Source organism: Gobio gobio (assembly GCF_949357685.1).
Source record: "Gobio gobio genome assembly, chromosome: 7".
NCBI classification, from domain to species: Eukaryota; Metazoa; Chordata; class Actinopteri; order Cypriniformes; family Gobionidae; genus Gobio; species Gobio gobio.
Window position 1 is genome coordinate 39172443 of NC_137103.1, and position 13712 is coordinate 39186154.

Consider the following 13712-nt stretch of genomic DNA (forward strand, 5'->3'; position numbering starts at 1 on the left):
TGAGCATCACATAGTACCTGTGTTATATGGGTGGGGTTGCTTGTTGTTATGACACGGCTATGTGGTCAAACAATGGTTGTGTTTCCTTCATATGTCTTGTAAAGTTGTTATAAACTTACCTTCATATTTTTTCAAATACTAAACATGAACTCAAATCGCTGGACAAGGCTTTTTGCATGGCAACGCAAGATCAAGAATGCTGATGAGGAAGAGCATAAGGGACAAGAATCAAGTAAGACGAAGAAAGAGGAGACTCCAAAAATAAAGTGAGTTTTAGTTCAAATATTTTACTGTCACATTTGTTACTGGAATGTTGTAATGTAAAAGCTTTATGAAGTTTAAGTCCGACTCAAACCATACTCCAACCATACTGTTCTTTGTTATTTTAAGGGGTTTGGATTCAAAAAAGTAGGCCATGCTATAAAGACAACAAACACTAACACAAAATGTTCTATATTATGTCTCTCTCAGCTGGAAGGAATGGGTAGTTGATCCATCTGAAGAGTTTTACTATACATGGTTGCAAATTATGATACTCCCTATCTGCTACAACTGGGTCATCATAATATGCAGGTAGGAAAACATTAAGTGAGGTTTGACTACTTTATGTGGATCTGTACCAATTTATGCAGTATGCGCTTTAATCACTTATTTCATTTTTACATTTTGATAAGAACAATATATTTAAAGAAAATTGTAATTGTGAAATGTTAGTGTCTGTGAAATGAAGACACTGAAAGTTTAGTCCTAAAATCGTTCCAAATATGCAGTTATCATTTTTTCAAGTCTTAACAGTAGTGAATTTGCTAAGAAATCATTATGCTAGCTTGTGTACCAGGAGAACTGAAGTTAAACAATCTATATATGTTGTTAAAAGGACATGTTTCTATACAATTGGAGAGACATATTTGGCAACATGGCTCACCTTGGATTATATCTGTGACTTGGTCTTTGTGCTTGACACAGTTATTGGGTTTCGCACAGGTAAGTGTGCATTCGGTCTCTTTATTTATTTGTTTATTTATCATCTTTGCATGTAGCCATCTTATTTAACTTTGAACTTAATTTAGAATTTTGCTTCAATACAGAGTGACTTCACCATTAAAGGCACAATATGTAAGATTTTTAGATTAAAATATCCAAAAACCACTAGAACAATGTAATTTTAACCAGTGTTACGGACCGTGTCCTACCTGTCAATGACGTCATATCCACGCTACCCTTGATTTACATAGAAACCATGGAAACACCAAAAACGCATTAATATACTATGTATTTTATTAGACAGGCAAGCAACTGTCTAAAAGTGGCTAACATAGCATAATTAACTTTCTCCATCATACAATATATTTTCAAATGAATTGCATGTCATTTAGTCATCCTGTTTTTATATGATACTCTAATATCAATCTAGATTACTGCAAAGTGCAACAAGTCTCATACCAGCCACCGAGCAAACGCACATGTAACGTCAGGGCCGGCCCTGACCAATTTGCTGCCCTAGGCAAGATTTTACTTGGTGCCCCTTGTATCAAGGTTTAGCACTACATGTTTTCAGTCTAAGTTGCGGAAACACTGGTACTGTTTTATTTTTTTAATGCATTGATGTTTTTTTATTTTTATTGTTGTTGTTTTATATGATGTCCAGTCCATTCTACCCCGTCATTATGTTCATGATATTATTATTATTAAATTTTTTTTAAAGGCTGATGATAGTTAAACTATACAAAAATAGCACCTACGCCACATTACAGCCTAAACACAAATAACAAGTAATTGCATCCAGCATTCATGCACAAACTATTGAGAACTAGCAAAAGTGTTTGTTTTCCAGTAGATGGCAGCAAACTTCCACTAATATGCACATTCATGTTTTCACCATGAATTAAACTGAGAAATTTAGATATTTCATGTGAAATTTACATAAAATGTTGCTATTTTAAATAAACCTGTATATAAATATCATTACTAATTTCGGCAAATACTTTTTAAAATGTCCATATGTCCCCTTAAAACTGCACAACTGTAGAATAAAAACATAAGGCTATTAAAAAAAGTGATATTACATGCGTTTAAAAATCAGATATGAATATTTTTTTTACAAAATACACTATCTGTGGCCACTGGAGAACCCAGAACAGCTGCTTGCATATAGTTTAAGGTAAAACTGGAATTAATTAGCGTACATTAGTATTTTACTACTATGCAAATAAATAAACTGTTCATTCATTACACCACTTTACCTCTGTCTTTACACTGCAAAAAATGCTCTTCTTATTTAGTATTTTTTTCTTGTGTCCAGTCCAAACATCAAAAAATTCTTAAATCAAGATGTATTTACTAGTAAAATGACAGATAATTTTTTCCTTGTTTTCTGGGGGAAAAAATCAAAATGAAGTGAATTTTAGCTTAAAACTAGCACAATTATCTGCCAAATGGGGTGAGAAGAATTATCTTATTTCTGTTTGGGACAGAAATAAGATTTTAATCAGAAACAAGATTATTTTTCTCACCCCATTGGCAGATAATTTAGCTTGTTTTAAGCATAAACTCACTTAAGAAAAAATATTATTTTACATATCTAGTAAATGCATCTTGGTTTAAGAATTTTTAGATATTTAGACTAGAAACAAGACAAAAATACTACATAAGAAAAGCATTTTTGCAGTGTTTCCCTTATCTTGCCTGCATCAGAGGGCTTCTGTTTTTTATGACACTACAATTCGGCAATCCGTCATAAATAATCAGGCAACTTTCACTGTGTCTACACCTGTAGCGAGCGGCAAGCACCCTAAAAAATGAAAGCAATCCTGTCTACATTAGATGCGGCGAGAGGCGACGCGACACAACAAATTCCATAAGTTAAACTGATCGCTCGTTATATTTCTGACGCACTTCAAGTAGTTCGGCGGGGGAGATTGATGAGGCGGACCGGGAAGAGGCGTTTTTTTGCGCTTTATTTGGTCATATTTCAAATTAATATGAATAAAATAGAATCAGTAATAAATTTTGGCGCCCCTATGGATGAGTGGCGCCCCTAGCATTTGCCTATTCCGCCTGTGCCACGGGCCGGCCCTGTGTAACGTTATACCATAACAATCATACTCGTCTCGGTGCAGTTACAGAAGACTTTGCAAGGAATGACTGTGATAATCAGGCTTATATAGGCAGAGGTAATGAGGAAAATGAGACACAGGTGTAAACAATAAGTGATGATGAGTCTGGGCAAAGGATTATGGGAAATGTAGTCTTTGGTGGAATGACAGTCTGGGGTGGAGTGCCCTCAGGAGGTAATCAGGGTCACTCTCACTGGTGAATCGTGACAATAACTTTCAACACATTCAAATGTATTTAGTATGATTGTTTTAACCATGTAAAACAGCACGGCGTTACCCCACATCAATGAAAAGAGCGGAAGTGGCTGACTGCAGCATAAGCATAATAAAAGCTCAGAGACCGGTGTTTCGCACAGGTCTCTTTCATTAGCATTCGTTCCCAAGGACTTTCGCCCGTCCTGCTTTATACCACCGTAATATTAATAAGACTTTAATACATTCACGCATTCATGAACATGATTTTTGTCCATCGGATTCCTTTCCATCGGCTGTGGAGGTGAAGAGTGAAGATTACAACTCCCATGATTCCACACTCACTCAAATGGCTTGTTTTTTCTTCTTTTTTGTTGTCACTGTACAAATGTTCCCTAGATTGCCACAATGGCCCTGGGAAAACCTATAGACACTCTTTTAAAAAAGGTTTTCTCTTTACAGGTTTTCTGGAGCAGGGTATCCTGGTGCGAGACTTGTCTCTTTTGAAAATGCGTTACCTACACTCTTCTCGATTCAAATGGGACATTGCCTCTCTGTTACCCACTGATCTGCTCTATCTGAAACTGGGGATCCAAACGCCTCTAGTCCGGGTCAACCGCTTCATGCGCACGGGCCGTTTGAACGAGGCCTTGGACCGCATGGAAACGCGCACAGCCTATCCAAACACCTTCCGTGTCGCCAAACTCATGCTGTATATCTTCGTGCTCATCCACTGGAACGCCTGCATCTACTTCTCCCTGTCTAATTACATAGGCTTTGGTGCGGATCCCTGGGTCTATCCCAACATCTCCGACCCGGAGTTTGCTTCCACGAGACGCCAGTACTTCTACTGCTTCTGGTTTTCCACTCTCATCCTCACCACAGTGGGTGACACCCCGATGCCCGAACGCGAAGAAGAGTATCTGTTTCTGGTCGCAGACATGTTGATCGCAGTGCTGGTGTTTGCATCCGTTGTGGGGAGCATGGGGGACGTGATATCAAGCTTGCGTGATCGTGACAACGTGTTTTTTCCCAATCACGAGCTGGTGAAGGGTTACCTGCGCAGCCGGCGCATCAGCAAAGAACTGCAGAAACGCGTCAACGACTGGTACCAGCATCTGCACATCAACAAGTGGGTCTCCCTATTATTGTCTGTGAGCCCTAACAGCATAATACACCAAATCTACTCTGCGTTTAAAAGTTTAGGGTGAACAGGGCCGGATTTATGCACAGTATAGGCAAGTGCCTATATGTTCACAATTATCATTTCACTATAATCCTAAAACACTGCAAGACAATTAGCTACTATATAAATAAACACAATTTAAAATATATAGTTTAGTATGTAAGCTACCGTAAATTAAATATAATGCATCATTCTACATCTGGAACCAATTTAGTAGTTTTGTTTGCTGTTTTAGCGTGGTTATAGCCTGAAAAATACAGTCCCCTCCACTAATATTGGCACCCTTGGTAAATATGAGCAAAGGCGGCTGTGAAAATAAATCTGCATTGTTTATCCTTTTGATCTTTCATTAAAAAAATTCTAACCTTTCTTTGAAGTAAAACAATTGAAAGTGGGGGGAAACACACGTCATGCTTTTCTCCAATGCATGTTGACCACAATTATTGGCACCCCTAGAAATTCTTATGAGTAAAATATATTCCCATTCATATTTAGATTTAGCACACCAGGGTAACTAGGAGAATGAAATTAGGAGAAAAGCCATGACTTCCTGTTCCACCGGAGTATAAATATGAGGAAACACGAAGGCCAAATTTGCTTAATCATTCATCACAATCAGTAAAACCAAAGACTATAGTTCTGATGTGCAGCAAAAGATTGTTGGGTGTAAGAAAATAGCTAGAGAATTGAAAATACCCATTTCCACCATGAGGGCAATAATTAAGAAGTTCCAATCAACTAAAGATGTTACGAATCTGCCTGGAAGAGGACATCTGTCTACATACTCTAATCAGGACAGTGATCCAAAGCAAACATCAAAATCAATACAAAAATCAAAATGTGTCACTGAGCACAAAATGAAGCTTCTGCCTTGGCCGTCCAAGTTCCCTGACCTGAACCCTATAGAAAATGAGAGGTCTGAACTGAAGAGAAGAAGCACCAACATGGAGCTGGGAATCTGAAGGATCTGGAGAGATTCTGTATGGAGGAATGGTCTCTGATCTCTTGTCAGGTGTTCTCCAAACTCATCAGGCATTATAGAACAAGACTCAAAAGGACGTTTATGCAATAATTGTGTGCCAATAATTGTGGCCAACGTGAACTAGAGAAAAACATTTATTTCATAATGAGATTTTCCCCCCACAATTCTTTTTTTTTTTTTTTTTTACTTCAATGAAAGGTTAGAATTTTGTGATTTTGTTTTTTGTTTTAATGAAAGATCAAAAGGATAAACAATGCAGATTTATTTTCACAATATTTACCAAGGGTGCCAATATTAGTGGAGGGCAATGTGCAGTTCATTTCAAAGAATAAAAATAGAAATTATAGTAAAAACTATAATATTAAAGGGGTGGTAAAACACGATTTCACTTTTCTAATTTTAGCTAGTGTGTAATGTTGCTGTTTGAGCATAAACAACAAAGTTACATCTGCAAAGTTACAACGTTCAAAGTTTAAAGCAAAGGGAGATATTTGCTTTTAAAGAAATCAATTTCTAAGGACTACAGCAAACGGCCGGTAGGGACTGCAGACATTCCTCCAAGGTTGCTGACATCACCAGCCCCAATATTTACATAAACCCCTCCTCCGAGAATAAGGGGGGCGAGGCCATTTTTTATTGCTGTGGAGAAGAGTTGTTGTGGTATTCTTCGATTTCATGTCACGTCACACAGTGGCGCGGGCGCCATTTGTAGGAGTAGGACTGAATTGCAACATGCCGTCTATCGGCTGGTTAGTAAGCTGGAGTGTTGTTGCCGCAATGCTGACGAAAACGCTGTTGTTTTCATCCGGATTGCACGTCCACTTTGTTCAGCTTTCCTAGGGACGGGGGAGTTAGGGATCAATGGTTAAAATTTTTTTTTAACTTGGCCCCTCATAATTATTACCCAAATCTCGCTCTCTGTGCTGCACATTTTACGGAGGAAAGCTTCCACAATCTTCGGGAGTTCAATGAAGGATTCGCACAACGGATTGTCCTGAAAGATGGAGCAGTTCCAACATTAAAAACAGAAGCTGTTTACGGGCCACAACCTGTAAGTGTGATTTATTTTTCGTCAATGTGTTTTCCTGTAATAGTTTGTATTGTTAATTGTACGTTGTAGCAAGGAAGTAAACAAATGACAACGCAGTTTGGCTCTGCAAACCAGTTTGTTAAATGCTCATTCATACTTAACGTTATCCATTTACATTACATTTACATTCAGTCATTTAGCAGACGCTTTTATCCAAAGCGACTTACAAATGAGAGCAAAAGAAGCAACTAGAACAGTCAAGGGCAACAGTATGCAAGTGCTGTAGCAAGTCTCAGTTAATCTAGCTCAGAACACACAGGGCCGGGTTTCCCAATAACGATGTATCTTAGCTCTAAAGAGCGCATTCTACGAGCGAAGTTACGATCACTCGCAGCAATTCCACGTGCGTTTCCCAAAAATGTACTTAACATGAACGCGCGAAAACGCTGTCTAAGTGCTACTTAAGAGTCGCTGTCCATTTGCGAAGTGCTGAAATATAACCTTATATGGAATCGTTTCCTCTGAACGTTTCACCTAATAATTGTCATCTGATGTGGATTAGCAATCAAAACACCTCTAGGCTATATAAAGCAACTACCTACAGGCTGAGGCACTGACAAAATGGCAGAACAAAAAAAAAAACACGAAAAGATACATTTCAAAAAGACAAAATAAATATCCTCATTTAATTCAGATGTGTAATTATAATTTTTTAGTTTGTTACCTGCCCTCAAAAAAAAAAAAAAAAAATCCAGTGATCATAAAGTCAGTTTCCACAAAAATATTAAGCAGCAGAACTGTTTTTTTTTAATCAACATTGATAATAATGAGAATATTAAAATAAAAATAATAATAAAAAAGTGTACAATAAAGTACAATCAAAACCTTATAGTATTATCACAATGCACTTAATAGAGTTAATGGTGTAATCTGCCGGTTGTCCTGTAGGTGACCTCATAACTCTGTCTTCTTACGATACACTTAGAGCTTTACGATTACTCCAGAGCACTCGTAGATCTACGATCATTTTCAAGTGCTACTTAAGTTACGATGCTTTTGGGAAACAGACCTTAATATTAAGATCATTCGTACGATCGTTTTTACGATCAACTTAGGCTTACGATGCTTTTGGGAAACGCAGCCCAGGACAGTATTTTTTTTTTTTTTTTTTATAAATAAATTAGACAGACAGAAAATTAATAGAATGATAAGTGCTATTCTTGATTGGTCAGGTGCTGCTGGAAGAGATGTGTCTTTAGGTGTTATCCGACAAACACCTAATGTTACAAACTTTTTTTAAATCTCAACAGCGAACTTGGAATAAGTGTAAATTATTCTTTGATTAGAGCTTTTATGTATTGTTTATCTACATGCTTGTTTATCTACAGGCATGCTAAACATGGTTCTGTGTTTGATTTGGATACTATAAAGCCAATGTTTAGTGTTAGTTTTGGGTTAATAGTTCTTGCGACAGATATTTGGATGTAATCGGTTTAAAAATACAAAAGTAACGGTGCCATTCAGTAGCGATCACTATATCCGCAGTCTTTACTCAAAAAATACGGCAACAACAAAAAACAAACCATTCTGAAACGTCGTTTAACAGCCGTTCTTGAACAGGCTCTGCTCGATCATCTTCCCTAAAATTTTCTGGGTCCGATTCGGGCTCAAATTGGTATGGTTTTATTGACACCATTGTTTCTAATACTACCAAAGCACACACTACCGGTAAAAGTAAGGGGCGTGACGTTTCCGACAAACGTGCACTAGGCGGTTAGTGAATCACACACTGGGCCAGCTAACCAATCAGAGCCTATTGCATATTTTTGAGGGACCGGCTTCATAGAACCCGGAAACCATCAGACCGTTTTTAGAGGGAGGGACAGAGCAGTTGTAGAATAAAGGTAAAATATATGAAAAATAATGTTTTTTTTTTAAACGAAGCATGAACACGTTACAGTGCACCCCACAAACACAATCAAGCCTTCGAAAGAATGTGTTTTACCACCCCTTTAATGTTAATAAATGAATGACAACAACAATAATAGTAGTAGTAGTACTTTTTTCTAATTTTGATTTGCCATCACTGAAATAAAATACATTTTAAAATATTTTAAATTGCAATAATCTCAGATTAATTCTGTTTTACTGTACTGTATTTATCACATTCTTGGTGAGAATAAGAGACTTCTATCAAAAACACTAAAACAATCTTATCGGACCCAGATTTTTGAGCAGTAGTGTAAATATAAAAAGTTGCAACATTGCAACAAACAAAATTACAACAAAATTGCAACAAAAAATATTAAATCTGCAAAAAACATTGAGTTTCTCAGAACTAAATCTTAGCCATTTTATTCTTAGTCATGCTTTTGCTCAATTGTTTCCAAGGTTTTATACATTTTTTTTTAAATGTTTTTTTCCACCCAAATTATGTGTCTGGAACAGGAAGATCACACGGGAAAATGAGATTCTTCAACATCTTCCAATAACACTTCAGACAGCAACTGCCGTGAGCGTGCATCTGCCCACTCTGTCTAAAGTCACCATCTTTCAGAACTGTGAGAAAAGTCTGTTGGAGCAGCTGGTACTTAAACTCACCCCGCAGGTTAGAAAACAGGTGGCACACCTAGGGGCCCGTTCTTCATACGTGGATTACTCACTTATCTGGATTTTACTGTTGACGTGTTGACATGATCCAGGATTGTTAGGTTCTTCGAAGCTAATTTGAATTGCTGTCATAGCAACAGGTCTGTAAACTCCAACCTGCTAGAGAGACGGCTTATTTCATGTAAACTTAGATTGCATATTTTTAAGTCTCTTTAATACCGCGTGGTCTATATACATGTTGTGGCCGATTGGGCTGACATTTTTGACACACCCACCAAACAAGAGAAAACGTATCTCAAACCCTGTTGCACACTATTTCCAGGAAACATGTCGTTCAACCTGGAAACCGTACACTTGTATTTAAATCCGGTCTCTCAAACAACCAATTCAGAAGGTGCAACACGCGTCGCCGCAAATGAGTAAAGCAAGCCAACACGCAAACTGCTGCAAGTGAAACTGAAAGTAAGTCTTATATGCTCAAAAACACAATCATCATGAGATTAAATGATCTTAGCAGTTCTTAGTTCGCTCTTTCTCATATTGCGGTCTTTGATCTTTTAGCTGGCCTAAATAAAATGCAGCTCATATCTTTTGCTTTCATTGACGTGAACTCCGTAAAATGTGCATGATATGGGAATTGAAGATCGGGTCATATTCGTTTTGTGGAGAGGTGTAAGGTAAGACAACCTGCGTGTTTTTATTTTTATTTTTTTAGATTGTGTAGCCCGTTTGGTTTGCGAGCGCCTACACCTAACCTCAACTGTGTGGGGTGATAGTTTAAACTAACATTGTGATGCTTGAAGTGTTTTATTATAGGCAAGACAAGTCAAGTGTTGATTTGAGAGGCTAAAGCGTTGGGTTAACTCACTGTCGGCCGCTGGCCTCTTGGTCGTCACTTTGAAAAACAAAAACTTTAATTTAACAAACAAAAATTAATTTAAAGACACGAAACGAAATATAACTACTTTGACATTAAAAACAAAACTGAACTATTTTAATGGCAGCAACAATGTGTAATAGGGAGGATAAAAAAGAAAGAAAGAAAAAACACGGGCCAGGCTAGGGCCTAGATCTGAGCTTCTTGTCTGCAAGAGTTCATTTTTCACAAAAGAAAGTAACTCATTTAAATTTCAGTAATTGTAATTGCGTTACTTGATTAAAAAAAAATATTTCGTTACTTCTGCGTTACTGCTAAAAGTAGTGGAATTACAGTAACGCGTTACTTTGTAGTGCGTTTCTCCCAACACTGCCCCTGAGACTGCAACGTTATTAACTCTTTCAAGGCCCAGAAAGGTAGTAAAGAGTAAGACATCATTAAAATAGTCATGGGACTACAGGGGTTCAACCTTAATGTTATGAAGCGACTAGAATACTACCACTGTAGTCCCATGGACTATTTTTCTGGGCCTTGAAAGTGGTAATAACATTGCAGTCTATTGGGGGTGACATGAGGGTGAGTAAATAATGACAGAAATTTCATTTTTTGGGGTGAACTAACCCTTTAATCCATACATTTTAATCAAATCCACAAATTCATTTTAAGAACCAAATTATCAGAGATCAGCTATCACTATTAGAAGATCTGGCATCTGTCATTTCAGATGAGGTATGAAGAATGGAGCTCTGGACAAGATTAAGTCTAACATTAGAGTCAGTTAAACAGAGTTTTGCATGTTTTACTTGACCTCAGCACTATTTTTTTTTATCATTATTGGGCTGTTTATATTTTGCTAGTAAATCTTACAGTATTATACCAGAATCTCTTCTATCCTCCTTAGGTGTATAGCCCGGGAGAATACGTATGTAAGAAGGGTGATGTAGGTCATGAGATGTACATCATTAAAGAGGGAAAGCTCGCAGTGGTTGCAGATGATGGAGTCACTCAGTTTGCTGTTCTGGGGGATGGAAACTTCTTTGGAGAAATCAGTATCCTGAATATCAGAGGTATGAAATGCTACATGCTACATTCAGCATAATCACATTCCTTATAATTAGTATTCACTACAATAACAATATATATCCATCAACATGGTGGTGGGTTCCATTTTGATAATTTCCTTCTACAACAACCACAAAATAAAGTGTTCTCACTTTCCTTTGAGGGCTTAGACATGTTAAAGTAACTCCCTTCTTCTATGCATGATAGTTGACCTGAGATTACACATTCTCCACAATGTTTAAATAGAATAATTTACCTAATATTTTTTATATTTTTACTCACCCCCATGCTGTTGCACACTTGTTATATATATTTCTTCCATGAAACAAAAATAAAAGAGCAGAATGTCTTCTGTTTTCCATACAAGAAATGTGGATAGTTATTTATACAACAAAAATAATCCATGTGACTCCTAAACTATATAATATGCAATATATAGTCTTCTGAATCCATACAATAACATTTGTTTAACACTGAAAATCTTTCAAACACCATAATAGTGAGTACATTTATTGAAAAGTATCTTTTTTGAGTAAACTATTCCTTTAACTATGTCTACAAAAGAAAAGCAAATGTAGCTGTATTAAAACATAATGAATCACTATAAATAACACAAATTCATCTCAACTCAAATTAATGCGCAGGTAACAAATCAGGAAACAGACGAACAGCCAACATTCGCAGCATTGGTTACTCAGATCTGTTCAGCCTATCGAAAGAGAACCTGACTGAAACACTTCTTGAGTACCCTGCTGCCAAGCGCCTGTTGGAGGAGAAGGGTCGTCAGATCCTGACAAAGATGGGCATGCTGGAAGAGACCGATGAAGTAGAAGGAGAGGTAGAGAAAACGGAGGACAAGGTGACCCGTTTAGAGGCCTGCCTAGAAACGCTGCAGACCAAACTGGCTCGGCTGATAGCTGAACTGGAGTCTAGTGCCCGCAAAATGATGCAAAGAGTGGAACAATTGGAACTGCAGACAGAAGGATGGGAAGGCATCGTGGCCGAGGGTGCACAGGGAGAAATAGAAGAGTGGGGTAAAGTAAAAGAGAGGGAGATTGGGGATGGGGAAGGAGAAGGAGAAAGAGAGAAGGAAGATGAAGAGGAGCCAGTGGTTGAAGGAGAGAGAGGAGAGGGTGATGGAGGAGAGGAGCGCCTCAGAGAAAAGAAGAATGTAGGAGGAAATGAGATAAGTGAAAAGGAGAAAGAAGAGACAGAGGAAGAGTTGATAAAAACAAAAATGCATCAGGATCAGAAGAGATGAAAAGTAGGTAGGAAATATATGTAAAATATACCCTACCATTCAAAAGTGTGGGGTCAGAAAGATTGTAAAACCTTTTATTCAGCAAGGATGCATTAAAAGTTATAATAAAGACATTTATAATTAGTTTTTAACTTTATATTCCTCAAAGAATCCTTTGTTACAGTTTTTAACAAAACATATTACACAGCAGCTGTTTTTAACATTGATAATAAGAAATATTTCTTGGTTACCAAATCAGCATATTAGAATGATTTCTGAAGGATCATGTGACACTGAAGCCTGAAGTAATGATGCTGAAAATTCAGCATTGCCAAATATATTAAAATAGAAAACAGTAATTGAACAATATTAGTAAAAGGAACAATATTACTATTTTTTACTATATTTTAGATCAGATAATTGAGCATAAGATACTTCTTTCAAAAGCATAACAAAATTTACCCCAAACCTTTAAAAGGTAGTGAATATCATTGTACCATAATATGCATCTAATACAATTCTGGCATGTAGATATAAAATAAAATCTGTACCATTATGTGTATATGTTTTATGTGATACATTAAAGGAAAGTTTATTACAATTTGAGAGCATTGTTTTTAATTTAACAAAAATAAATTAATATTTTTATATATTATATAAAATTAATATATTATATAAAGTTGTTATATTAATATATTAAACATAAATATAATACTTTAACTGCAGCAAACATCTGGAAATCAAAGCTACATTATAAGATCCCACTAATAGCGTTGCTTAGCTATATTCAAACGCTAGGTGGCAGCACACTCTAGTTTCACAGTCATATTGATCAAAACATGAAATCTAAGGTCTTCTGTTTGGAAGTAAATGTCTCATGCAGTTTTTAAATGAATTGAGCAGCTCGAGATCCATCTTAAATGCTTAAAAAAATATTCAATTTTTTCCCCCATTGAATAATATGTCTGGTCGGTGGGAACTCAGTAACTGTACGGCCCACCCAAAGAGTCCTATGGCCCACCTTGCATGTCAGCATGGTTCTCATGGTGTGGAATTTCCTACCATGCAGAGTTCATAGTTTGTTAGGTTCCTTGGTGAAGAAAATTATAAAAATGTAGGAAATCTGGCGTATTCAGTGTTGAACTGGGTTCAATGCTGTTTATCTTTGCTCAGTGTGCTTCTGGGATTGCAAACTCCATTGGAAAAGGGAAAGCTGCAGTCAGCAATCAACATAGTCCTACTGCAGTGCACTTTATTCTAATCATCGCACCCTCTTAATTAAGTAAGTCTGATAATGTTCTTCTTCAATTAAGCAACAAATTAAGAATACGAATTACGTTGGCTCAAGCTAATTATTATGCATGTTGTATATTATCCATTTAAATTGTTAGTACTGACATGACTTTCAACTTGGTTC

At 36.9% G+C, this 13712-nt stretch overlaps 1 protein-coding gene across 1 annotated transcript; it reads left to right on the top strand.

Moving 5' to 3' along the window:
* Positions 1–144: 144 nt before the first annotated feature.
* On the top strand, positions 145–12894 carry cnga4 (cyclic nucleotide gated channel subunit alpha 4; the record flags this gene model as incomplete). The annotated part of the gene is made up of 7 exons (XM_079821288.1): positions 145–266; positions 472–573; positions 878–984; positions 3771–4440; positions 8955–9114; positions 10895–11060; positions 11700–12894. The coding sequence occupies 7 exons, from the start codon at positions 145–147 to the stop codon at positions 12314–12316; spliced, it is 1944 nt and encodes a 647-aa protein (XP_079677414.1). The 3' UTR covers positions 12317–12894.
* Between the last annotated feature and the right edge of the window lie 818 nt (positions 12895–13712).